This window comes from Danio rerio, chromosome 8, assembly GCF_049306965.1.
Source record: "Danio rerio strain Tuebingen ecotype United States chromosome 8, GRCz12tu, whole genome shotgun sequence".
NCBI classification, from domain to species: Eukaryota; Metazoa; Chordata; class Actinopteri; order Cypriniformes; family Danionidae; genus Danio; species Danio rerio.
The window spans coordinates 38,919,707-38,947,244 of NC_133183.1; the positions used below are offsets into that span (position 1 = coordinate 38,919,707).

Genomic DNA, 27,538 nt, shown 5'->3' on the forward strand with positions numbered 1-27,538 from the left:
TGTATCAAATAAACAATAAGTATTTGCAATCATACCTAAACAAATACAATTACTGTAAATTTTAAACATTGCTGAATAACAGGAGTGTCGAAATACAACATCATTTGATAAAACAACAATATAATAATTTAACAATACATTACGTGTAAAGCAATTTTATATTTAGACAAGATTGCAATGATTTACTTTTCATTTGATACAGTTTCATTTGAGCATCTTGTAATAAGTAGAAATTAATAGTCATTTTTTCCCTGTATATAATGTAACTGAGCCTTATATTGTCATTTATAATGGATTTATAAAGCATGAATAGCCCTCGCTTTAGATTAGATCACAAAACTGCATGAAGTTGAGTTCATAAAGCATTTATTAACATACTAAACAACTTATTATATGCCTGAATAATAAGAATTATCAATGTTATTTTGAATAGTTTATTAATCATTTACTTGCACATTCTGAATTATCTAAAAAAAAACACCTACTACTTTTAAATATCTGGTTTGTTAATGATGTATTTTTCATTACTAAATTAAGTATTGCATTATTTACCAAGTATGAAAACAATCATTAAGCACATTATAATTGTGCTTATAAGTCAATAATATTTGTAATTTATATTTATAAATATAATTTATAAACTGCTTACTAATGTCTATTAATGTAGCGTTAATGCTTAACAAACGTTCAACTAACTATTTGCTAATGTTTCATAAATAATTCATTGTGTGCAGTTATTATAGTGTTACCCAACATTTATATATCTTATTAATCAGGCATATAGTAATGGTTACTCTGTCTAATAATAAATGCTTTATTAACTCAACTTCATGCAGTTTTGTGAGCTAATCTAAAGTGAGGACTATTGATGCTTTATAAATCCCTTATAAATGAAAATTAAAATCTCAGCTATATTCTACACAGAAAAAAAGAAATAAATTAAAAGGGGGAGTGATTTATAGCTTTATATATATATATACATATATATATATATATGGTGAAGCAGTGGCGCGGTAGGTAGTGCTGTCGCCTCACAGCAAGAAGGTCGCTGGGTCACTGGTTTGAACCTCGGCTCAGTTGGCATTTCTGTGAGAAGTTTGCATGTTCTCCCTGCATTCGTGTGGGTTTCCTCCGGGTGCAAAGGCACAGTCCAAAGACATGCTACAGGTGAATTGGGAAGGCTAAATTGTCCCTAGTGTATGAGTGTGACAGGCCCATATGACAGGCTGGCCGGAAGGTGTAAAAAAGTCGTTATCATATGGACAAGTCTAAAACTGAAGGCCTTGTTCCAAAAAGAGCCGACCCCGCAATCATACGGGACTAAGGCCAAAGAAGATATATATATATTTTTTTTTTCCATTAATTTCAAGATACACAAATGAAACTATCTAATGAAAAATAAATCTTTGCAATCTTATCAAAATATAAAATTACTGTACAGTGCAAACATCACAGAAACACTGAAATGAATCTTGTCATATTGTTAATTGTTGTTTTGAAATGATGTTGTATTTTTATTTTGCAATGTTTAAACTTTACAGAATTTTTTAAATAAGATTGCAAAGATTTATTGTTCATTAGATACTGAGCCTTAAATTGACATTTATAAGGGATTTATCAACTATAAACAGTCCTTAGGTCACAAAACTGCATGAAGTTGTGTTATTATAGCATTTACTAACACACATGGTTACAATTACTATATGCCTGAATATAACATGTATAAATGCTCATTTGAATAGTTTATTAATCATTTAATAACTCATTCTGAATTATCTTAAAAACCACCAACTACTCTTATATACAAATAGTTTGTAAATAATGCAATACATAATATAGTAATGAAAAATGAATCAGTAACAAAGCATGAAAATACAATTAAGTCAAGTCAAGAATACAGCGTTTGAAGCTGTATTTATAAACTGCTTCCTAAAGTCTATTAATGTAGAGTTAGTGCTAAACTAATGATGTATAGTGTATACTTACTATAAAAGTGTTATTCAGATTTTTTATCTAAAGAGCCGAGATTCAGTTTTTAATATAAAAATCCAAAGCTGACCAATCTCTGGTTTTTAGAGCCAATGGTTCAGCTTTCACCACAGCATGTACTTCCTGTTTGCTCCAGGATCTTCTCTTTATGGGACCTATGGGTGGTTAAAATATAAAAAAGTGGTTTTAGTTGCATAAATGTTCAGTCATTTTTACAACATGTGCTGTTATGTTAGTTTAATATTGTGATAGAAAATGCTAGAAAAATATGTCTTGCCTATTATTAAAAATACTTAAGATGGAGATGGATTAAAAAATACTTCCTAATAACTCCAAATCTGGTTAATGGGGTTACACTTTATTCCATAGTCCAGTTTAGACATTCTTCTAACTATGCGTAACTCTGCAACTACGTTAATTATCTCACCGTAAAGTATTATGTATTAGAGTATTTCAATAAGACTAACGCTCATCTGATTATCAGTAGAGTATTAGCAGACTGTTAGCTCAAGTTTAGCTCAAAACACTACACTGTAACAGATATCTGTTCATTACCAGTTCCTGTATTTTGTGATTTACAAGTGTTTTTTTTTTTGTTTGTTTTTTTGTGGTGGTGAATTGCATTATGGGATGTTGATCTCTGCTCTGTGCACTTTTGATGTTGAAAATTCAACTCTACAGTTTAACAAAGTGACTTTTACTGACATTTTAGTAGTTTGAAATAATATAATGTATAAGAAATAATATATAGAGATAAATAAGTCTTTAGAATAACAGAAAATGTACCGGCAGTTTATTACAAGGTTTCTGTAGCATAATATACAACAACAACCCAAACAAAAAGTCACTTTTTTTTACTTTTTAAGATTAAAAGTTGTTGGAAGAAAGATCAAGATCCCATAATGCAATTCAAAAGCAGAAACAAACAGATTTCATAAAAACAAATTATGAAAAACTGCTAATTTAATTATTATTACTTATTTTTATTAATTTTAGAGTGTAGAGTATTAGCTGACAGTTAAGGTTACCTCAATAAAACCAACTCTCATTGGTCTCAGTAAATAGTACAGCAGACTGTTAGGTTACGCTCAAAATTAGTACAATATGACTAATTCTTATATAAATTTAGTAGAGCATTAGCAGTGTTGATTCTAACAGACAGTCTAATACTGTTAGTTGACAAGTAGTTGCAGTTACTTGTAGTTAGTAGTAGTAGTAAAGTAAATTATCAAAATAAAGTGTAACCAGATATGCAATTAGTATATTTTTCCAAAGTATTTAGCAATATTGTTTAACTAACATGAAATGAGACATCAAGTGCAACTGTACTGAAATCATCATGGAAGTAATGTGCTTCTGTCCTGTTTTACCCTACATGTTATGTAAATGAGCTTGTGCATTTGGACTTGTACAATAACACAAGTCAGTCACAAATTAACTTTAATGATCACACCTCTCTTTTTTGTGAATGCTGGGTCTGCATCACTATCTTCACAGACACTGTACCATGGTGATGATACTTGAGGGGACTCTGAAAGTAAAAATCAAGTCTGAGAGTTGACTTCTCTGCATAAAGCTTACCAAAATATTTATTTGATTTTGTGTTGTTCTTTTTAATGGGTAAAAGCGTGTGATGGTAGCTTAAAAATAGTTTTCAAACATAGCACATACATATCATGATAAAAATAAACATTCTGAAAAAAGAAAAAATCTGATTAGAAAAATAAATAATATTTTTACCTTTTAGATTGGACTTCACCTCCTCCAAAATCACGATCCACTGTAACTTTCTCTGAATGTAAAAACCCACACAAAAATACATCATTTAAAACAATATGGTATATGTTTGCAAATACAAATGTGTATATAACATCCAGAAAATCTGGCACTGTATTACATGTTTGTGTGTAAACCCACGATTTGATCAAGATTCCCCCCTTTAAAATCTGCTGAGCGTCTGTTTTCAAGTCCCAGAAAAACTGAGTTGTGGGAACAGAGCAGTTCTCTTCTGCAGTCATACAGTCATAACACACACATACATATGAAGAGTTCGGTTGCAAAATGCGATAAACGGCATTTTTTGACATTTGGATTTTATTATTGGAAATCACTGTTCAGATGTACCTTAATCTATGTGTCAATTGCTGCCATTAATAACATTTAAGAATGCACATTTTAGGCCAAGTACAAAACGTATTTTTTTTCACAAAACGCAATATCCGTCAGACCAGTTTCTTTACAAAGTGCGATATAACAGTTAGAGAGCGTTCAGGATGCGGCGCGAGCTCAGCATCCCCTGGGAAGAGAGTCATCACCGGTGAAGTGCTCAGAGTTTGCTCATTGATTTAGCGATAGAAGATGAAGTCTTCAACTTCACAAAAAATTATAAAAAGGCCACAAAAGTGGACCAGAATAAGATACTTCTGCGTCAACAATACACAAATGCAGCAGGGAACGAGTCTCCGCTGATGTCAAGAGAAGGCCTAGGAGCGCCTTTTTTCCTACTCCCCATCACAAGATACCTGTCTGCAAGTGTTCTTTATAAGTTTATTTTTTAAATAATTTCTTAAATGTAGCTGAGTAGCCTATCTGAAGATTTATTTATGTGGTTGCACCTATTATTTAAAATTAATTCTTGTTGTTGTTGATTTATTACAAAGGAACTTAAAGGGCACATGTTGTTATGGAGAAAACGGTTTAGCTTTTTCACAACCAAATAAATAAGCTATTATTATTATTACAGTGAAATAATTCATTAAATATGACATAGCGAGGCAAGTTTGTGTCACGGACTCAGCTCCGCCCGCTCTAATCATACAGGTTTGGTTTTCTGCAGCGGTGTGGAAGGAGCCGCCCCCCACTCTTTCTGTACCAAGCTAAAGGTCATTTATCTAACTAACTTAATCTTACTTATCAAACAAAACATTGATTCACTAGCTTTTGGTAATGGTATTAATGTAGTATAATATAGCCTAAGGTGGATGTAGCGTTTTGCAAAAAAAAAAAAAAAAAAGTTATGTTATGTTATGTTGTGTACATTCTGGCCAAATCTAACTTAGAATCTTATTATTATTAATCAATCTTTGCATATATTATTCCATGTTTGACAATGTGGGTTGGATTAATATGTAGCATTTTGGCATGTCTTTTTTTACTTAATTATAGACATAAAATTAAATAAAAAATATCCTGGATTTGAAAATATTGTGTTCCTGGCCTTCACTGAGCTCAAGTTATAGTTTAATGTACAAAAATTGTGAATGAACTTGACTGTTGATGTCCTGAAAAATAATGTCAAAATTACCAACATTTTTTTTAAATGGATATATCTCGTTCTGCAATGAAACTCTTTATATACAGTTGAAGTCAGAATTATTAGCCCCCCTGAATTATTAGACAGCTTGTTTATTATTTCCCCAATTTCTGTTTAACGGAGAGAAGATTTTTTTCAACACATTTCTAAACATAATAGTTTTAATAACTATTTCTAATAATCATTTCTAATAATGGACTTATTTTCTCTTTGCCATGACGACAGTAAATAATATTAGACTAGATATTCTTTAAGACACTTCTATACAGCTTAAAGTGAAATTTAAAGGCTTCACTAGGGTAATTAGGTTAACTAGACAGGTTAGGGTAATTAGTCAAGTTATTGTATAATGATGGTTATATGAAATGATATATATATATGAAAGTATATACAGTTGAAGTCAGCCCACCTTTTTAAAACTTTTTTACAAATATTTCCCAAATGATGTGTAACAGAGCAGGGAATTTTTTCATAGTATTTCTGATAATATTTTTTTCTTCTGGAGAAAGTCTTATTTGTTTTATTTCAGCTAGAATAAAAGCAGTTTTAATTTTTTATGAACCATTTTAAGGTCAATATTATTATCCCTCCAATAACTTGCCTAGTTACCCTAATTAACTTAGTGAAGCCTTTAAATGTCACTTTAAGCTGTATAGAAGTGTCTTGAAAAATATCTAGTCAAATAATTTTTACTGTCATCATGGCAAAGAGAAAATAAATCAGTTATTAGAGATGAGTTATTAACACTGTTATGATTAGAAATGTGTTTAAAAAATCTGCTTTCCATTAAACAGAAATTTAGTACAAGAAATAAACAAGGGGGCTAATAATTCTGACTTCAACTGTATATAATTAAAAATATATATTTTATATATAATTTTATAAATATTTTATAAAAAATATTTACATATTTTTATATATAATTTATAATTTTTATTTTGAAAAATATAATTTAGACAGTAGTACTCAAGGGTCCAGGGGTCTGTTCTTCGGACCTCGCTTAAATAATCTAAGAATATATTACAGATCCTGGATCTTTTAATCTTGATAACTCATCTTAGGCTAATTTGGTTCTTCAAAAAAGTTTGCGAATCAGATTAAACTGATCTGAGAGGTGTTGTGACTGTGTGTTGTGACAGATCTATCGATCCTCAAAATCATTATCAGCAATACAACGATTGGCTGACGGCACAGCAGCTTGATGACATCTGATTAATGCAGTTATCAAAATTACATGAAATCCGTAGTAAACGGTTCGTTAAATCTGATATGCAATAACAGAGTTGTGAGTTACGTGCTGGAGCAGAGCAGTTCTCTTCCTCTGTCATATGGTCATCCTTCAATAAAAGCTGAATATAAAAAATATATATTAGTTAGACAGCAGTACTCAAGGGTCGTGGTCCCCACTATGTCAGACCTTACTGTGTGTGTATTGAGGACTAAGTGTGTTTCACAGCTTCTCTAACATGCCTCTGGTCCCCACAATGTCAGTGCATATGTTCACCAATTAGGACACACACTCTGTTTCATTTCTATATTTTGATTAAGTTAAATAATTACAATTAAATACACCACTACTACAACAACAACTACTATTACTACTACAACTAATAATATTAATAATAATAATAATAATATAATAATAATAATAATTGTTATTATTATTATTATACACACACCTCATCAGAGTTGTGGGTCTCCTACTGGAGCAGAGCAGTTCTCTTCCTCTGTCATATGGTCATCCTTCCATCCTTCAATAAAAGCTGAATAATAAAAAAAAATATATATATATATTAGTTAGACAGTAGTACTCAAGGGTCCCGGTCCCCACTACGTCAGACCTTACTGTGTGTATTCAGGACTAAGTGTGTTTCACAGTTTCTCTAACATGCCTCTGGTACATGCCTCTGGTCCCCACAATGTTACACTAGTGCATACATTCATACATTAGGACACACACTCTGTTTCATTTCTATATTTTGATTAAGTTAAATAATTACAATTAAATGCACTACTACTACTACATCAACAACTACTACAACTACTACTACTAATAAAAATAATAACAACAACATTAAACACACCTCATCAGAGAGTTGTGGGTCACGTACTGGAGCAGAGCAGTTCTCTCCTTCTGTCATACGGTCATACTTCAGCAAAGCTGAATAAAAAAAATTAAAAAAAAAATATTAGTTAGACAGCAGTACTCAAGGGTCCCGGTCCCCACTATGTCAGACCTTACTGTGTGTATTCAGGACTAAGTGTGTTTCACAGCTTCTCTAACATGCCTCTGGTCCCCACAATGTTACACTAGTGCATGGGTTCACCAATTAGGACACACACTCTATTTCATTTCTAGATTTTGATTAAGAAAATAATTACAATTAAATGCACTACTACTACAACAACAACTACTACAACTACTACTACTACTACTACTACTACTAATAAAAATAACAACAACATTAAACACACCTTATCAGAGTTGTGGGTCACGTACTGGAGCAGAGCAGTTCTCTTCCTCTGTCATATGGTCATCCTTCAATATAAGCTGAAAATAAAAAAATTTATATTAGTTAGACAGTAGTACTCAAGGGTTCCGGTCCCCACTATGTCAGACCGTACTGAGTGTGTATTCAGGACTAAGTGTGTTTCACAGTTTCTCTAACATGCCTCTGGTCCCCACAATGTTACACTAGTGCATACGTTCACCAATTAGGACACACACTTCTACTTCTACTACTACTACTAATAATAATAATTATTATTATTAAATTTAAACACACCTCATCAGAGGGTTGTGGGTCTCCTACTGGAGCAGAGCAGTTCTCTTCTTCTCGTCATATGATCATACTTCAATGAAAGCTGAATATAAAAAACACAAAATAATAATTAGACAGTAGTACTCAGGGCTCCTGGTCCCCACTATGTCAGACCGTACTGTGTGTGTATTGAGGACTAAGTGTGTTTCACAGCTTCTCTAACATGCCTCTGGTCCCCACAATGTTACACTATTGCATATGTTCATAAATTAGGACACACACTAAGTTAAATAATTACAATTAAATGCACTACTACAGCAACAACATCTACTACTACTACTACTACTACTACTACTAATAATAATAATAATACTAATAAACATACCTCATCAGAGAGTTGTCGGAGCAGTTTTCTTCTGCAGTCATATGGGCATCCTTCAATGAAAGCTATTTAAAAACAGCTTTGTTATATAAGTCATGTCATGACTATAAAGCTTTCATGACAGTCTTATGAACCCCCCTTTAAAGTAAAGCATTACCCAATTAATTAAACTTTTTTACCCATTAAGACAAGAAGAAGATATTAAGAGATTGATTTCATTATCTCTTATGGATGATGCAAACTCTTTATTTTTGAACAGATTTACCCTTAATCTATATTAACATTAAAAAACTCTTAGCTTTGCTGAATGTATTAAGGATTAATGTATTAAGTAATCAAAATGTCAAACCTTTCTCCAAGGCCAATCACATGCGCCATAGTCAAACGTTATTTCCTCTCCAAAGAAAATATCCCTGATTGCAAAAAGGCACAAATGAGGTTTTCTCTGAACAACGATCTTATTGACAGTGCAGTTAGGGTGCAGATCGTCCTCATGATCGGCATCAATGCTGCAAAACTAAGAGAAAAGAGCAAGCAACATTTTAATTATGCCCTCTCATAGCAATAAAAAGCTAAACTATGGCATGAATACAAACACAATGAATGTAATATATACATGTACATTTGAATGGGGAAAACACTTAACCACCTGTTCTTGTTTTACCATATAAAGTCAAACATAAAGACAGTATTTTTATTATATCTCATATATGCTTTGCTTCCACAAGCTCTATCATTTGTACTCAACCACAAAACTTCCTTTAATAAATGTGGACAACTCAAACTCTGACCTAAAAGATTTAATGAAATGTGTAGGGTTCAAAAACTACAAAAACCTCACATTAGCATCCTCTCTGTGTGTGAATTATAAATACAGTAAACCTTTTGAAGTGGATCAGAACCTTTCCTCAATGTTGTTCTAATACTATTGAACACCTGTTCTTCTTTCTTAGGACAGTTTTAAAGAACTTTTTTTCCACTTCGATTGTTTACAGGTCACACTTTACAATTAGGTTTTATTAGTTAATGTACTTACTAACATGACCTAGTAATGAACAATGCATGTACAGCATTTATTAATCAGTTTAACATTTACTAATTACTAATGCATTATTCAAATCTACATTCATGCTTGTACCAGTAATAATGCATTGCAATAATTAATGCATTGTGCGTGTTCAACTAGTAATGAACAACTTTATTTTCATTTACTAAAGTTAACAAACATGAACAAATACTGTAATAAAGTATTATTTATTGTTCATGTTAGTAAATGCATTAACCAGCATTAACTAATTTAACCTTATTGTAAAAGGCTACCAGTTGACAGCAAATAAATAAATAAAACACACACAGTGAACATTTATGTATTATAATTATTTATCTAAAATAAAACGTTTCTACACGTCATAGAACAATAAATTAAGTACATTTCTAGGACCAGATAGCCCCACATTTTAATTATAACCTCTAACGTTATATTACTACATTAACGTATAAATAGTATATAATAGTGTTATTTCAGGATTAACGTTAAATGTTTAAAGCAATTAACCATTTAAAAAGTACGATACAAGAACTATGAAAACATACCTTAGTAACCTTCTATATATTCGGTTTCCAGTGAATGGGTCTTGTCAGTGGAGCTGGTGATGTGTTTCTCCGCATCTTTTAATGGTTTTATCCTCCGTCGATCCATTTAGCCGCCCGGTGATTGGTGACTGTCTGACCGCGGCTCATGCACTCCACCCCGGCCTCTGACTCACGTAGCACCGGGCAGTTAGCACGTTAGCACATTAGCGCGAGTAACTTTTACTCGTGTAAACAAGTTAAATTACATACCGAACTGTAGTTTGTGTCTTATCAGTGTTATATTAATACGTAATTTGAAACAACATCGATTAAAACACCCAGGAAATTCGTTAAAACATTTAATTAACTATACCTGATAACTGTCAAAATATGCAACATAAGTATTTGTCATATAACCTATTTTATTACATTATGATGGTGAAAAACATTCTAACTTACCCAAAAATTCGAATAATTTGATGATAGATGTTAATTAAGTTGATTAAAGTCGGATTCACTTATGAGATTGCGCATGTGCAGTAGGCAGAGTGTGTGAATTGCGTCAAGTGTGTGTCAGGGTGCAGTACCGCCATCCGACTACAGGACCGCTATAGAGCAGTGCGCCGACACACACTTACACACTCAATTCAGGTAAATGGTCAAGGTGGGGATCAGTGAAAAAACTGCACTAGGCATATCAGCAACGCCCCCTGAGTCTTTTAAAGGCAAAACATAGTGGGGACCGGGCGATCGGTCAGAACGCACAGAGACGAGCTTTTGTGCAAAAATGAACTTAAAGGTGCCTTTAAAAAAGTGTCAAAGTACTTTTGAAAACAAAAAAGCAAACCCCCAATAGGTGGCAGCAAGAGGCCGCTTTATTTGAGTAAAGCATTGAACGATTCATTCAGCCAAAGAAGCCAATAGGATGAACGGACAGTTGAATCAATCCCTGAATCATCGACTCACCCGAGTCTTCTTGGCGAAGGCCTGAATCGTTCGTGCAGGGAAACGTCGCTGTGTATTATTCAGAGATGGCCAACTGTTCTGCTGTTTATTTTATTATACTTATTGCAATGATTTTACTACTACTATCAATAAAATTAATATTAATAATGATAATATTGCCGGAAGTTGTACAGCGCATGCGTCACGTGTTCATCATCAGCATCCATGACAACCGTCCTGTGGCTGTTGTTTGAATCTCGCTGTGTCGATTGGCATCTGATCTCTGCGTCCTCCGTGACAATTTTTCCAGATTATCGATATTATTGATCGTTGGATACGTCGATTGATCGCCTGCTGTTCCCATCACTCAGGTTTGACCCTTTTTATTACGCTGTGCTTTGTGTTTGTGTTCAGTATGTCTTGTGTTCACTACAGGTTCCAGAGTCGACTCACCTACGACTCGCTCCAGTTTGAAGGCCTCAACATCAGCGCGGGGGAGCTGAAGCGGCAGATCATGAGGAGCAAGAGGCTGAAGTTCTGCCAGCTGAAGATCAGCAACGCCCAGACTGATGAAGGTGAGTTGAGGAAAAGACACTTCAACTGTTCTACGCTAACATTAGATGCGTTACATCAGACACTTCTGGAAGCTGTAAGGTGGTGCTGATGCTGACATGTAGGGATGTTTTGGCTGTTTTAAAAGGCTAATGGCTCTCAAAGTATACCGTGCTCCATAATTATGTGCTGATTCTGATTTTATTTTGCTGTCAGAATACACAGATGATGCTCTCATCCCTAAAAACACGTCGGTCATCATCAGACGGATCCCTGCGGCGGGACTGAAGTCCTCAAACAGAAGATTTGTTGGGTAAGTGCTGTGAAATGAGCACACGCGTCCTCTGTTAGATGTTATATGAAGACTCCTGGTCTGTCCCTGGTGTTTTAGTCACACAAGCTCCTTTGTTTTGCAGACATCAAGCTGGACGCTGGCGTGAACCTTCACCTAGAGCTGATCCTTCACTCCTCTCACTGGAGCAGTTGTTGAAGGTATTGAACAAATGAATAGCACAATAGCAATGTAAAGCACACAATATACGCACACGCACTCAGCTTCTTAGGGAGATTTGAGATTGTTTGAAGGGTTGAGGGTGAAAAAGATTCAAATGTGCAAATGCCTGTGAAACAGACTGAGAATCTGGCTGAGGCAAAGGCGTCAGAGGAGGACAAGCTGAAAGCGGTGATGTACCAGTCCAGCCTGTGCTACTACTCCAGCAGGTGAGCGTTCAGACACTGACAGGTTTGCTTTGTGAGAGATGTCTGAGCTGATTCTCATGGTTCTGATGTTCACTAGTGAGGCCATGAGGCTGCTTGGGATCCCGGGACACCACATTAGGCACTGCCCCACTAATGTGGTAACTGGGTTTTCCAAGCTCACGGTTGCTGTGAACTTGAGCTCTTGTCCTCATCAGTCAGATTGTTTGCTCAGAGTTTGACTGTCACTCCTCAATTCACAGGGCAGCCGCTCCGCGCCGCACAAGCGCATCCGGAAGAGCACAGGGATTCCCCGCAGCTTCCTGTTGGAGGTGGACGACCCAGACCGAAAGGGAGTCATGATAGACGGCAGCGGCCGATACGTCATTCCCATCATAGACGCGTGAGTAAACTGTACTTGGCATAGCCGCATGTTCTAGTGTTTGTCCAAATCTCACATGATGTCTGCTTGTGTGTGTTTGCGCTCGATCTGTTCAGTGAGGCCTATGCTGCTGAGAAGAGAAAGAGGCCGTCCTTCTCCTGCCAGACCGAGCCTTTGCCCTCCTCGTCCTCAGCAGGTGCGGCATCTTCGGTCCGGGACGCCGGAGGGAAACGGTCCCGCTCCCCATCTTCACCAGAGACGCGCGGCGACCAGAAGAGACCACGTCGCTGAGAGACCTTCATCCAAGAGACCTGGAGCCGACGTGTAAATATTGTACATAGTTTATTAATAAAAGATAATAAAGATTATAGCCGCATGAACTGTGTGGACTGGTTAACCTTCACTCCAGCAGTGCAACACACACATACACACACACACACACACACACACACACGAATGAATTCATAAACACAATATCATGAAGTTTTGCTTTAATTTAGGAAAAGAGAAACTCTTCTGGGCTAAAATCTGATGGGTTTTTTTCAGCGTTCTTACTTCAGTCTTTAATGTCAGGTGATCCTTCAAATGTCAGTGTAAAGTGTTGAGTACACTATTAGTGCTCAGTCGTGTTTTTCATAGTTACCAGTGCCGATGGAGTTTTTTGAAGCGTCATATTCTGCTGGAAACGTTTCATTTGAATGGTAATGTCCCATAAGCGGAGGTCTTGTGAGTAACTTCACAAGTCGGTCAAAGTCTACACCGGTGACAAGCTCATCTACTCCCAGAACCTGCTACTCTCTACCTACACGTTGTCAGCTGATGTTTCAAAACCTCAACACTCGCATACAGAACAGCCTCAGCGTCTGCACCACTTATCGGCACTAGCTGCAAGTCTACACCCCCTCTGTCCAGAAGTGAGCACAGCCTCTTGGTACCATCCCAGCAAGCATTTTTTTGGGGTGTTTAAAGGTGCCAACTGACCATCAAAAGTAAAAATGACTCATTTTATCTCATCCCAACAGGGAAACCACCAACAATAAAGAATGAGTTACTATCTGGTGTCATGGCTTTGCAATTAAAACAAGTTTAGTTATAATGGAGGTCATTGGGGGCAAAAAACAGCCACTTGAACAATATGAACAATACATAAGGGTTAAAAGTCTAATAGACGGCTTGGTTAAAACCAGGCTAAATCTAGGCTGTCAGTGAGTGTGCACCCCTAACCCCGCCTCTCACAGTGACCTCACTAGCTCCGCTGAGTGCTTTGTGTCTCAGATTGCATGCAAGTCTGCAGCCAGATACTGCTGGAAGCTAGTCATCAAATACACAGGAACGAATGACTACACGTGTCAATCTGTCTATTAAACTATCTAATCTGTCTAGTCAGTCTTTTATTATCTTTTATATGCAAAAATATTCATTCATAAAAACATATGTATATATGAACACTGGGTCAAATAGGGTCCGTGCATTTTAAATCTAATAACAAAATTAACCCAATGTTGGTTTTGTCCATATTTAAATGAACGTGTGTAAACGCACGCTTTGATCAAACCTTTTATTCCCCTTGATGATATTGTGCTTTTTTTTCCCCTCAATGCCCTCCAAAGTTTCAATGTTTGGCCGTGTCTGCCATATCTGTTTTGTTTAAAAAAAAAAAAAGGAATGCATCGGTTCCTGCATGTAGAATTCAGAAATCTCATGGCATTGAAAGAAAACTGGCAGCAGTTGAGTGCCGAGGTCAAAGGTCAGATGAGCAGGCATCACACCTGATAAACACCTGGGGCAACTGTACAGTAAAAAAAAAAAAAAAACAACAAGATTAAGAAATATTGCTTTAATTTGAGAGAGACAAAAAAAACTCTTCCGTGTTAAAATTTGATGTTCCTCCAGCGTTCTTACGTCAGTCTTTAATGTCAGGTGATCCTTCAAATGTCAGTGTAAATTGTTGAGTGTACCATTAGTGCTCAGTCGTGTTTTTCATAGTTACCAGTGCCGATGGAGTTTTTTTTTTTTAGAGCGTCATATTCTGCTGGAAAAGTTTCATTTTAATGGTAATATGCCATGAGCGGAGGTGTATGAGTAACTTCACAAGTTGACCATAGTCTAGAGCGATGACATGCTCATCTACTCCCAGAACCTGGCAGAACGAAATGTTGCAGCTCGTCCGGTCTTCAATGATGAGCCCAAAAGAGGCCACTTCACAGAGCCGGCCCAAGGCTTAAGAGAACTGAGAGGCAGGACAAGATGGCGGGCTGGACTTGGTTAACTTTAGATTTTACACAAATCTCATTGTTTTGTTTTTCACCTAAAATAGTAATTAAAACATCCAAGATGTGTTTTGCCTCATCAAAATGTGGAATTTGATCAGCAAACTACTCATTCTAAGACAACTATGCCTTGGGCTAAATGACTTGGCTTCAAGTACGATGCCACACGATTCAGAAATGAAGGTACAGACTGCACAAACAGATAAACGACATGATGCATCTCATTTCACCACAACTAAAGGCAGCGACAAAAAAAAAGTCAAGCTCTCACGATGATGACATTTCTCATGCAACCCTTTAGCAAGCCTACATAGTATTTATGCCTAAAAGTCACTGCATGGGTAAATAAGAAACAAGCAACACACACACACACACATATATATATATATATATATATCCATGGGCCACTGTAAAGTAATATGGTTCTGTCATAACGTTTTGAATGAAAATCTGCATTTGGATAAGACACCTTTAGTATAGTTTTGATTTTAAGGCATAATAAAGATCAAATGCAAGTACGAGTGGATTTACATTGAAAATTTCAAACGCATCAAGAAAACCATGTGCTAAGGAAATTTCAAACCATTTGGAACGCACAGAGACGAGCTTTTGTGCAAAAATGAACTTAAAGGTGCCTTTAAAAAAGTGTCAAAGTACTTTTGAAAACAAAAAAGCAAACCCCCAATAGGTGGCAGCAAGAGGCCGCTTTATTTGAGTAAAGCATTGAACGATTCATTCAGCCAAAGAAGCCAATAGGATGAACGGACAGTTGAATCAATCCCTGAATCATCGACTCACCCGAGTCTTCTTGGCGAAGGCCTGAATCGTTCGTGCAGGGAAACGTCGCTGTGTATTATTCAGAGATGGCCAACTGTTCTGCTGTTTATTTTATTATACTTATCGCAATGATTTTACTACTACTATCAATAAAATTAATATTAATAATGATAATATTGCCGGAAGTTGTACAGCGCATGCGTCACGTGTTCATCATCAGCATCCATGACAACCGTCCTGTGGGTGTTGTTTGAATCTCGCTGTGTCGATTGGCATCTGATCTCTGCGTCCTCCGTGACAATTTTTCCAGATTATCGATATTATTGATCGTTGGATACGTCGATTGATCGCCTGCTGTTCCCATCACTCAGGTTTGACCCTTTTTATTACGCTGTGCTTTGTGTTTGTGTTCAGTATGTCTTGTGTTCACTACAGGTTCCAGAGTCGACTCACCTACGACTCGCTCCAGTTTGAAGGCCTCAACATCAGCTGAAGCGGCAGATCATGAGGAGCAAGAGGCTGAAGTTCTGCCAGCTGAAGATCAGCAACGCCCAGACTGATGAAGGTGAGTTGAGGAAAAGACACTTCAACTGTTCTACGCTAACATTAGATGCGTTACATCAGACACTTCTGGAAGCTGTAAGGTGGTGCTGATGCTGACATGTAGGGATGTTTTGGCTGTTTTAAAAGGCTAATGGCTCTCAAAGTATACCGTGCTCCATAATTATGTGCTGATTCTGATTTTATTTTGCTGTCAGAATACACAGATGATGCTCTCATCCCTAAAAACACGTCGGTCATCATCAGACGGATCCCTGCGGCGGGACTGAAGTCCTCAAACAGAAGATTTGTTGGGTAAGTGCTGTGAAATGAGCACACGCGTCCTCTGTTAGATGTTATATGAAGACTCCTGGTCTGTCCCTGGTGTTTTAGTCACACAAGCTCCTTTGTTTTGCAGACATCAAGCTGGACGCTGGCGTGAACCTTCACCTAGAGCTGATCCTTCACTCCTCTCACTGGAGCAGTTGTTGAAGGTATTGAACAAATGAATAGCACAATAGCAATGTAAAGCACACAATATACGCACACGCACTCAGCTTCTTAGGGAGATTTGAGATTGTTTGAAGGGTTGAGGGTGAAAAAGATTCAAATGTGCAAATGCCTGTGAAACAGACTGAGAATCTGGCTGAGGCAAAGGCGTCAGAGGAGGACAAGCTGAAAGCGGTGATGTACCAGTCCAGCCTGTGCTACTACTCCAGCAGGTGAGCGTTCAGACACTGACAGGTTTGCTTTGTGAGAGATGTCTGAGCTGATTCTCATGGTTCTGATGTTCACTAGTGAGGCCATGAGGCTGCTTGGGATCCCGGGACACCACATTAGGCACTGCCCCACTAATGTGGTAACTGGGTTTTCCAAGCTCACGGTTGCTGTGAACTTGAGCTCTTGTCCTCATCAGTCAGATTGTTTGCTCAGAGTTTGACTGTCACTCCTCAATTCACAGGGCAGCCGCTCCGCGCCGCACAAGCGCATCCGGAAGAGCACAGGGATTCCCCGCAGCTTCCTGTTGGAGGTGGACGACCCAGACCGAAAGGGAGTCATGATAGACGGCAGCGGCCGATACGTCATTCCCATCATAGACGCGTGAGTAAACTGTACTTGGCATAGCCGCATGTTCTAGTGTTTGTCCAAATCTCACATGATGTCTGCTTGTGTGTGTTTGCGCTCGATCTGTTCAGTGAGGCCTATGCTGCTGAGAAGAGAAAGAGGCCGTCCTTCTCCTGCCAGACCGAGCCTTTGCCCTCCTCGTCCTCAGCAGGTGCGGCATCTTCGGTCCGGGACGCCGGAGGGAAACGGTCCCGCTCCCCATCTTCACCAGAGACGCGCGGCGACCAGAAGAGACCACGTCGCTGAGAGACCTTCATCCAAGAGACCTGGAGCCGACGTGTAAATATTGTACATAGTTTATTAATAAAAGATAATAAAGATTATAGCCGCATGAACTGTGTGGACTGGTTAACCTTCACTCCAGCAGTGCAACACACACATACACACACACACACACACACACGAATGAATTCATAAACACAATATCATGAAGTTTTGCTTTAATTTAGGAAAAGAGAAACTCTTCTGGGCTAAAATCTGATGGGTTTTTTTCAGCGTTCTTACTTCAGTCTTTAATGTCAGGTGATCCTTCAAATGTCAGTGTAAAGTGTTGAGTACACTATTAGTGCTCAGTCGTGTTTTTCATAGTTACCAGTGCCGATGGAGTTTTTTGAAGCGTCATATTCTGCTGGAAACGTTTCATTTGAATGGTAATGTCCCATAAGCGGAGGTCTTGTGAGTAACTTCACAAGTCGGTCAAAGTCTACACCGGTGACAAGCTCATCTACTCCCAGAACCTGCTACTCTCTACCTACACGTTGTCAGCTGATGTTTCAAAACCTCAACACTCGCATACAGAACAGCCTCAGCGTCTGCACCACTTATCGGCACTAGCTGCAAGTCTACACCCCCTCTGTCCAGAAGTGAGCACAGCCTCTTGGTACCATCCCAGCAAGCATTTTTTTGGGGTGTTTAAAGGTGCCAACTGACCATCAAAAGTAAAAATGACTCATTTTATCTCATCCCAACAGGGAAACCACCAACAATAAAGAATGAGTTACTATCTGGTGTCATGGCTTTGCAATGAAAACAAGTTTAGTTATAATGGAGGTCATTGGGGGCAAAAAACAGCCACTTGAACAATATGAACAATACATAAGGGTTAAAAGTCTAATAGACGGCTTGGTTAAAACCAGGCTAAATCTAGGCTGTCAGTGAGTGTGCACCCCTAACCCCGCCTCTCACAGTGACCTCACTAGCTCCGCTGAGTGCTTTGTGTCTCAGATTGCATGCAAGTCTGCAGCCAGATACTGCTGGAAGCTAGTCATCAAATACACAGGAACGAATGACTACACGTGTCAATCTGTCTATTAAACTATCTAATCTGTCTAGTCAGTCTTTTATTATCTTTTATATGCAAAAATATTCATTCATAAAAACATATGTATATATGAACACTGGGTCAAATAGGGTCCGTGCATTTTAAATCTAATAACAAAATTAACCCAATGTTGGTTTTGTCCATATTTAAATGAACGTGTGTAAACGCACGCTTTGATCAAACCTTTTATTCCCCTTGATGATATTGTGCTTTTTTTTCCCCTCAATGCCCTCCAAAGTTTCAATGTTTGGCCGTGTCTGCCATATCTGTTTTGTTTAAAAAAAAAAAAAGGAATGCATCGGTTCCTGCATGTAGAATTCAGAAATCTCATGGCATTGAAAGAAAACTGGCAGCAGTTGAGTGCCGAGGTCAAAGGTCAGATGAGCAGGCATCACACCTGATAAACACCTGGGGCAACTGTACAGTAAAAAAAAAAAAAAACAACAAGATTAAGAAATATTGCTTTAATTTGAGAGAGACAAAAAAAACTCTTCCGTGTTAAAATTTGATGTTCCTCCAGCGTTCTTACGTCAGTCTTTAATGTCAGGTGATCCTTCAAATGTCAGTGTAAATTGTTGAGTGTACCATTAGTGCTCAGTCGTGTTTTTCATAGTTACCAGTGCCGATGGAGTTTTTTTTTTTTAGAGCGTCATATTCTGCTGGAAAAGTTTCATTTTAATGGTAATATGCCATGAGCGGAGGTGTATGAGTAACTTCACAAGTTGACCATAGTCTAGAGCGATGACATGCTCATCTACTCCCAGAACCTGGCAGAACGAAATGTTGCAGCTCGTCCGGTCTTCAATGATGAGCCCAAAAGAGGCCACTTCACAGAGCCGGCCCAAGGCTTAAGAGAACTGAGAGGCAGGACAAGATGGCGGGCTGGACTTGGTTAACTTTAGATTTTACACAAATCTCATTGTTTTGTTTTTCACCTAAAATAGTAATTAAAACATCCAAGATGTGTTTTGCCTCATCAAAATGTGGAATTTGATCAGCAAACTACTCATTCTAAGACAACTATGCCTTGGGCTAAATGACTTGGCTTCAAGTACGATGCCACACGATTCAGAAATGAAGGTACAGACTGCACAAACAGATAAACGACATGATGCATCTCATTTCACCACAACTAAAGGCAGCGACAAAAAAAAAGTCAAGCTCTCACGATGATGACATTTCTCATGCAACCCTTTAGCAAGCCTACATAGTATTTATGCCTAAAAGTCACTGCATGGGTAAATAAGAAACAAGCAACACACACACACACATATATATATATATATATATATATATATATATATATATATATCCATGGGCCACTGTAAAGTAATATGGTTCTGTCATAACGTTTTGAATGAAAATCTGCATTTGGATAAGACACCTTTAGTATAGTTTTGATTTTAAGGCATAATAAAGATCAAATGCAAGTACGAGTGGATTTACATTGAAAATTTCAAACGCATCAAGAAAACCATGTGCTAAGGAAATTTCAAACCATTTGGAACGCACAGAGACGAGCTTTTGTGCAAAAATGAACTTAAAGGTGCCTTTAAAAAAGTGTCAAAGTACTTTTGAAAACAAAAAAGCAAACCCCCAATAGGTGGCAGCAAGAGGCCGCTTTATTTGAGTAAAGCATTGAACGATTCATTCAGCCAAAGAAGCCAATAGGATGAACGGACAGTTGAATCAATCCCTGAATCATCGACTCACCCGAGTCTTCTTGGCGAAGGCCTGAATCGTTCGTGCAGGGAAACGTCGCTGTGTATTATTCAGAGATGGCCAACTGTTCTGCTGTTTATTTTATTATACTTATCGCAATGATTTTACTACTACTATCAATAAAATTAATATTAATAATGATAATATTGCCGGAAGTTGTACAGCGCATGCGTCACGTGTTCATCATCAGCATCCATGACAACCGTCCTGTGGGTGTTGTTTGAATCTCGCTGTGTCGATTGGCATCTGATCTCTGCGTCCTCCGTGACAATTTTTCCAGATTATCGATATTATTGATCGTTGGATACGTCGATTGATCGCCTGCTGTTCCCATCACTCAGGTTTGACCCTTTTTATTACGCTGTGCTTTGTGTTTGTGTTCAGTATGTCTTGTGTTCACTACAGGTTCCAGAGTCGACTCACCTACGACTCGCTCCAGTTTGAAGGCCTCAACATCAGCTGAAGCGGCAGATCATGAGGAGCAAGAGGCTGAAGTTCTGCCAGCTGAAGATCAGCAACGCCCAGACTGATGAAGGTGAGTTGAGGAAAAGACACTTCAACTGTTCTACGCTAACATTAGATGCGTTACATCAGACACTTCTGGAAGCTGTAAGGTGGTGCTGATGCTGACATGTAGGGATGTTTTGGCTGTTTTAAAAGGCTAATGGCTCTCAAAGTATACCGTGCTCCATAATTATGTGCTGATTCTGATTTTATTTTGCTGTCAGAATACACAGATGATGCTCTCATCCCTAAAAACACGTCGGTCATCATCAGACGGATCCCTGCGGCGGGACTGAAGTCCTCAAACAGAAGATTTGTTGGGTAAGTGCTGTGAAATGAGCACACGCGTCCTCTGTTAGATGTTATATGAAGACTCCTGGTCTGTCCCTGGTGTTTTAGTCACACAAGCTCCTTTGTTTTGCAGACATCAAGCTGGACGCTGGCGTGAACCTTCACCTAGAGCTGATCCTTCACTCCTCTCACTGGAGCAGTTGTTGAAGGTATTGAACAAATGAATAGCACAATAGCAATGTAAAGCACACAATATACGCACACGCACTCAGCTTCTTAGGGAGATTTGAGATTGTTTGAAGGGTTGAGGGTGAAAAAGATTCAAATGTGCAAATGCCTGTGAAACAGACTGAGAATCTGGCTGAGGCAAAGGCGTCAGAGGAGGACAAGCTGAAAGCGGTGATGTACCAGTCCAGCCTGTGCTACTACTCCAGCAGGTGAGCGTTCAGACACTGACAGGTTTGCTTTGTGAGAGATGTCTGAGCTGATTCTCATGGTTCTGATGTTCACTAGTGAGGCCATGAGGCTGCTTGGGATCCCGGGACACCACATTAGGCACTGCCCCACTAATGTGGTAACTGGGTTTTCCAAGCTCACGGTTGCTGTGAACTTGAGCTCTTGTCCTCATCAGTCAGATTGTTTGCTCAGAGTTTGACTGTCACTCCTCAATTCACAGGGCAGCCGCTCCGCGCCGCACAAGCGCATCCGGAAGAGCACAGGGATTCCCCGCAGCTTCCTGTTGGAGGTGGACGACCCAGACCGAAAGGGAGTCATGATAGACGGCAGCGGCCGATACGTCATTCCCATCATAGACGCGTGAGTAAACTGTACTTGGCATAGCCGCATGTTCTAGTGTTTGTCCAAATCTCACATGATGTCTGCTTGTGTGTGTTTGCGCTCGATCTGTTCAGTGAGGCCTATGCTGCTGAGAAGAGAAAGAGGCCGTCCTTCTCCTGCCAGACCGAGCCTTTGCCCTCCTCGTCCTCAGCAGGTGCGGCATCTTCGGTCCGGGACGCCGGAGGGAAACGGTCCCGCTCCCCATCTTCACCAGAGACGCGCGGCGACCAGAAGAGACCACGTCGCTGAGAGACCTTCATCCAAGAGACCTGGAGCCGACGTGTAAATATTGTACATAGTTTATTAATAAAAGATAATAAAGATTATAGCCGCATGAACTGTGTGGACTGGTTAACCTTCACTCCAGCAGTGCAACACACACATACACACACACACACACACACACACACACACACACACGAATGAATTCATAAACACAATATCATGAAGTTTTGCTTTAATTTAGGAAAAGAGAAACTCTTCTGGGCTAAAATCTGATGGGTTTTTTTCAGCGTTCTTACTTCAGTCTTTAATGTCAGGTGATCCTTCAAATGTCAGTGTAAAGTGTTGAGTACACTATTAGTGCTCAGTCGTGTTTTTCATAGTTACCAGTGCCGATGGAGTTTTTTGAAGCGTCATATTCTGCTGGAAACGTTTCATTTGAATGGTAATGTCCCATAAGCGGAGGTCTTGTGAGTAACTTCACAAGTCGGTCAAAGTCTACACCGGTGACAAGCTCATCTACTCCCAGAACCTGCTACTCTCTACCTACACGTTGTCAGCTGATGTTTCAAAACCTCAACACTCGCATACAGAACAGCCTCAGCGTCTGCACCACTTATCGGCACTAGCTGCAAGTCTACACCCCCTCTGTCCAGAAGTGAGCACAGCCTCTTGGTACCATCCCAGCAAGCATTTTTTTGGGGTGTTTAAAGGTGCCAACTGACCATCAAAAGTAAAAATGACTCATTTTATCTCATCCCAACAGGGAAACCACCAACAATAAAGAATGAGTTACTATCTGGTGTCATGGCTTTGCAATTAAAACAAGTTTAGTTATAATGGAGGTCATTGGGGGCAAAAAACAGCCACTTGAACAATATGAACAATACATAAGGGTTAAAAGTCTAATAGACGGCTTGGTTAAAACCAGGCTAAATCTAGGCTGTCAGTGAGTGTGCACCCCTAACCCCGCCTCTCACAGTGACCTCACTAGCTCCGCTGAGTGCTTTGTGTCTCAGATTGCATGCAAGTCTGCAGCCAGATACTGCTGGAAGCTAGTCATCAAATACACAGGAACGAATGACTACACGTGTCAATCTGTCTATTAAACTATCTAATCTGTCTAGTCAGTCTTTTATTATCTTTTATATGCAAAAATATTCATTCATAAAAACATATGTATATATGAACACTGGGTCAAATAGGGTCCGTGCATTTTAAATCTAATAACAAAATTAACCCAATGTTGGTTTTGTCCATATTTAAATGAACGTGTGTAAACGCACGCTTTGATCAAACCTTTTATTCCCCTTGATGATATTGTGCTTTTTTTTCCCCTCAATGCCCTCCAAAGTTTCAATGTTTGGCCGTGTCTGCCATATCTGTTTTGTTTAAAAAAAAAAAAAGGAATGCATCGGTTCCTGCATGTAGAATTCAGAAATCTCATGGCATTGAAAGAAAACTGGCAGCAGTTGAGTGCCGAGGTCAAAGGTCAGATGAGCAGGCATCACACCTGATAAACACCTGGGGCAACTGTACAGTAAAAAAAAAAAAAAAACAACAAGATTAAGAAATATTGCTTTAATTTGAGAGAGACAAAAAAAACTCTTCCGTGTTAAAATTTGATGTTCCTCCAGCGTTCTTACGTCAGTCTTTAATGTCAGGTGATCCTTCAAATGTCAGTGTAAATTGTTGAGTGTACCATTAGTGCTCAGTCGTGTTTTTCATAGTTACCAGTGCCGATGGAGTTTTTTTTTTTTAGAGCGTCATATTCTGCTGGAAAAGTTTCATTTTAATGGTAATATGCCATGAGCGGAGGTGTATGAGTAACTTCACAAGTTGACCATAGTCTAGAGCGATGACATGCTCATCTACTCCCAGAACCTGGCAGAACGAAATGTTGCAGCTCGTCCGGTCTTCAATGATGAGCCCAAAAGAGGCCACTTCACAGAGCCGGCCCAAGGCTTAAGAGAACTGAGAGGCAGGACAAGATGGCGGGCTGGACTTGGTTAACTTTAGATTTTACACAAATCTCATTGTTTTGTTTTTCACCTAAAATAGTAATTAAAACATCCAAGATGTGTTTTGCCTCATCAAAATGTGGAATTTGATCAGCAAACTACTCATTCTAAGACAACTATGCCTTGGGCTAAATGACTTGGCTTCAAGTACGATGCCACACGATTCAGAAATGAAGGTACAGACTGCACAAACAGATAAACGACATGATGCATCTCATTTCACCACAACTAAAGGCAGCGACAAAAAAAAAGTCAAGCTCTCACGATGATGACATTTCTCATGCAACCCTTTAGCAAGCCTACATAGTATTTATGCCTAAAAGTCACTGCATGGGTAAATAAGAAACAAGCAACACACACACACACATATATATATATATATATATATATATATATATATATATATCCATGGGCCACTGTAAAGTAATATGGTTCTGTCATAACGTTTTGAATGAAAATCTGCATTTGGATAAGACACCTTTAGTATAGTTTTGATTTTAAGGCATAATAAAGATCAAATGCAAGTACGAGTGGATTTACATTGAAAATTTCAAACGCATCAAGAAAACCATGTGCTAAGGAAATTTCAAACCATTTGGAACGCACAGAGACGAGCTTTTGTGCAAAAATGAACTTAAAGGTGCCTTTAAAAAAGTGTCAAAGTACTTTTGAAAACAAAAAAGCAAACCCCCAATAGGTGGCAGCAAGAGGCCGCTTTATTTGAGTAAAGCATTGAACGATTCATTCAGCCAAAGAAGCCAATAGGATGAACGGACAGTTGAATCAATCCCTGAATCATCGACTCACCCGAGTCTTCTTGGCGAAGGCCTGAATCGTTCGTGCAGGGAAACGTCGCTGTGTATTATTCAGAGATGGCCAACTGTTCTGCTGTTTATTTTATTATACTTATCGCAATGATTTTACTACTACTATCAATAAAATTAATATTAATAATGATAATATTGCCGGAAGTTGTACAGCGCATGCGTCACGTGTTCATCATCAGCATCCATGACAACCGTCCTGTGGGTGTTGTTTGAATCTCGCTGTGTCGATTGGCATCTGATCTCTGCGTCCTCCGTGACAATTTTTCCAGATTATCGATATTATTGATCGTTGGATACGTCGATTGATCGCCTGCTGTTCCCATCACTCAGGTTTGACCCTTTTTATTACGCTGTGCTTTGTGTTTGTGTTCAGTATGTCTTGTGTTCACTACAGGTTCCAGAGTCGACTCACCTACGACTCGCTCCAGTTTGAAGGCCTCAACATCAGCGCGGGGGAGCTGAAGCGGCAGATCATGAGGAGCAAGAGGCTGAAGTTCTGCCAGCTGAAGATCAGCAACGCCCAGACTGATGAAGGTGAGTTGAGGAAAAGACACTTCAACTGTTCTACGCTAACATTAGATGCGTTACATCAGACACTTCTGGAAGCTGTAAGGTGGTGCTGATGCTGACATGTAGGGATGTTTTGGCTGTTTTAAAAGGCTAATGGCTCTCAAAGTATACCGTGCTCCATAATTATGTGCTGATTCTGATTTTATTTTGCTGTCAGAATACACAGATGATGCTCTCATCCCTAAAAACACGTCGGTCATCATCAGACGGATCCCTGCGGCGGGACTGAAGTCCTCAAACAGAAGATTTGTTGGGTAAGTGCTGTGAAATGAGCACACGCGTCCTCTGTTAGATGTTATATGAAGACTCCTGGTCTGTCCCTGGTGTTTTAGTCACACAAGCTCCTTTGTTTTGCAGACATCAAGCTGGACGCTGGCGTGAACCTTCACCTAGAGCTGATCCTTCACTCCTCTCACTGGAGCAGTTGTTGAAGGTATTGAACAAATGAATAGCACAATAGCAATGTAAAGCACACAATATACGCACACGCACTCAGCTTCTTAGGGAGATTTGAGATTGTTTGAAGGGTTGAGGGTGAAAAAGATTCAAATGTGCAAATGCCTGTGAAACAGACTGAGAATCTGGCTGAGGCAAAGGCGTCAGAGGAGGACAAGCTGAAAGCGGTGATGTACCAGTCCAGCCTGTGCTACTACTCCAGCAGGTGAGCGTTCAGACACTGACAGGTTTGCTTTGTGAGAGATGTCTGAGCTGATTCTCATGGTTCTGATGTTCACTAGTGAGGCCATGAGGCTGCTTGGGATCCCGGGACACCACATTAGGCACTGCCCCACTAATGTGGTAACTGGGTTTTCCAAGCTCACGGTTGCTGTGAACTTGAGCTCTTGTCCTCATCAGTCAGATTGTTTGCTCAGAGTTTGACTGTCACTCCTCAATTCACAGGGCAGCCGCTCCGCGCCGCACAAGCGCATCCGGAAGAGCACAGGGATTCCCCGCAGCTTCCTGTTGGAGGTGGACGACCCAGACCGAAAGGGAGTCATGATAGACGGCAGCGGCCGATACGTCATTCCCATCATAGACGCGTGAGTAAACTGTACTTGGCATAGCCGCATGTTCTAGTGTTTGTCCAAATCTCACATGATGTCTGCTTGTGTGTGTTTGCGCTCGATCTGTTCAGTGAGGCCTATGCTGCTGAGAAGAGAAAGAGGCCGTCCTTCTCCTGCCAGACCGAGCCTTTGCCCTCCTCGTCCTCAGCAGGTGCGGCATCTTCGGTCCGGGACGCCGGAGGGAAACGGTCCCGCTCCCCATCTTCACCAGAGACGCGCGGCGACCAGAAGAGACCACGTCGCTGAGAGACCTTCATCCAAGAGACCTGGAGCCGACGTGTAAATATTGTACATAGTTTATTAATAAAAGATAATAAAGATTATAGCCGCATGAACTGTGTGGACTGGTTAACCTTCACTCCAGCAGTGCAACACACACATACACACACACACACACACACACACACACACACACACGAATGAATTCATAAACACAATATCATGAAGTTTTGCTTTAATTTAGGAAAAGAGAAACTCTTCTGGGCTAAAATCTGATGGGTTTTTTTCAGCGTTCTTACTTCAGTCTTTAATGTCAGGTGATCCTTCAAATGTCAGTGTAAAGTGTTGAGTACACTATTAGTGCTCAGTCGTGTTTTTCATAGTTACCAGTGCCGATGGAGTTTTTTGAAGCGTCATATTCTGCTGGAAACGTTTCATTTGAATGGTAATGTCCCATAAGCGGAGGTCTTGTGAGTAACTTCACAAGTCGGTCAAAGTCTACACCGGTGACAAGCTCATCTACTCCCAGAACCTGCTACTCTCTACCTACACGTTGTCAGCTGATGTTTCAAAACCTCAACACTCGCATACAGAACAGCCTCAGCGTCTGCACCACTTATCGGCACTAGCTGCAA

At 39.2% G+C, this 27,538-nt stretch overlaps 4 protein-coding genes and 1 long non-coding RNA gene across 14 annotated transcripts; 4 read left to right on the forward strand and 1 right to left on the reverse strand.

Moving 5' to 3' along the window:
• Window positions 1-1,356: 1,356 nt before the first annotated feature.
• LOC141375763 (uncharacterized) lies at window positions 1,357-10,590 on the reverse strand. Of its 6 annotated transcripts, none has more exons than XR_012384494.1 (12): window positions 10,478-10,590; window positions 10,040-10,203; window positions 8,796-8,963; window positions 8,450-8,511; window positions 8,089-8,167; window positions 7,778-7,853; window positions 7,387-7,463; window positions 6,982-7,065; window positions 6,597-6,651; window positions 3,730-3,781; window positions 3,443-3,520; window positions 1,357-2,144 (listed from the first exon to the last, which is right to left on the reverse strand). It is a non-coding gene; the product is annotated as an uncharacterized lncRNA (long non-coding RNA). The 6 variants fall into 6 exon arrangements; XR_012384496.1 differs by having other exon boundaries at window positions 10,040-10,207; XR_012384495.1 differs by having other exon boundaries at window positions 8,450-8,584; window positions 10,040-10,207.
• Window positions 9,768-14,897, forward strand: LOC141375694 (E3 ubiquitin-protein ligase RBBP6-like). Of its 2 annotated transcripts, XM_073910565.1 has the most exons (7): window positions 11,008-11,538; window positions 11,732-11,828; window positions 11,932-12,007; window positions 12,147-12,235; window positions 12,312-12,372; window positions 12,475-12,614; window positions 12,710-14,897. In XM_073910565.1, the coding sequence occupies exons 1-7, from the start codon at window positions 11,379-11,381 to the stop codon at window positions 12,882-12,884; spliced, it is 798 nt and encodes a 265-aa protein (XP_073766666.1). In that variant the 5' UTR covers window positions 11,008-11,378; the 3' UTR covers window positions 12,885-14,897. The 2 variants fall into 2 exon arrangements, with proteins under 2 accessions (XP_073766667.1, XP_073766666.1); XM_073910566.1 differs by lacking the exon at window positions 12,312-12,372 and having other exon boundaries at window positions 9,768-11,538; window positions 12,710-14,391.
• On the forward strand, window positions 14,494-18,657 carry LOC141375736 (E3 ubiquitin-protein ligase RBBP6-like). Of its 2 annotated transcripts, XM_073910668.1 has the most exons (7): window positions 15,663-16,205; window positions 16,399-16,495; window positions 16,599-16,674; window positions 16,814-16,902; window positions 16,979-17,039; window positions 17,142-17,281; window positions 17,377-18,657. In XM_073910668.1, the coding sequence occupies exons 1-7, from the start codon at window positions 16,145-16,147 to the stop codon at window positions 17,549-17,551; spliced, it is 699 nt and encodes a 232-aa protein (XP_073766769.1). In that variant the 5' UTR covers window positions 15,663-16,144; the 3' UTR covers window positions 17,552-18,657. The 2 variants fall into 2 exon arrangements, with proteins under 2 accessions (XP_073766770.1, XP_073766769.1); XM_073910669.1 differs by lacking the exon at window positions 16,979-17,039 and having other exon boundaries at window positions 14,494-16,205; window positions 17,377-17,638.
• A 1,407-nt stretch (window positions 18,658-20,064) lies between these two features.
• Window positions 20,065-23,738, forward strand: LOC141375794 (E3 ubiquitin-protein ligase RBBP6-like). 2 transcript variants are annotated; one of them, XM_073910722.1, is made up of 7 exons: window positions 20,341-20,883; window positions 21,077-21,173; window positions 21,277-21,352; window positions 21,492-21,580; window positions 21,657-21,717; window positions 21,820-21,959; window positions 22,055-23,738. In XM_073910722.1, the coding sequence occupies exons 1-7, from the start codon at window positions 20,823-20,825 to the stop codon at window positions 22,227-22,229; spliced, it is 699 nt and encodes a 232-aa protein (XP_073766823.1). In that variant the 5' UTR covers window positions 20,341-20,822; the 3' UTR covers window positions 22,230-23,738. The 2 variants fall into 2 exon arrangements, with proteins under 2 accessions (XP_073766824.1, XP_073766823.1); XM_073910723.1 differs by lacking the exon at window positions 21,657-21,717 and having other exon boundaries at window positions 20,065-20,883; window positions 22,055-22,316.
• On the forward strand, window positions 23,665-27,015 carry LOC141375790 (E3 ubiquitin-protein ligase RBBP6-like). Of its 2 annotated transcripts, XM_073910711.1 has the most exons (7): window positions 24,633-25,584; window positions 25,778-25,874; window positions 25,978-26,053; window positions 26,193-26,281; window positions 26,358-26,418; window positions 26,521-26,660; window positions 26,756-27,015. In XM_073910711.1, the coding sequence occupies exons 1-7, from the start codon at window positions 25,425-25,427 to the stop codon at window positions 26,928-26,930; spliced, it is 798 nt and encodes a 265-aa protein (XP_073766812.1). In that variant the 5' UTR covers window positions 24,633-25,424; the 3' UTR covers window positions 26,931-27,015. The 2 variants fall into 2 exon arrangements, with proteins under 2 accessions (XP_073766813.1, XP_073766812.1); XM_073910712.1 differs by lacking the exon at window positions 26,358-26,418 and having other exon boundaries at window positions 23,665-25,584.
• Window positions 27,016-27,538: the final 523 nt, after the last annotated feature.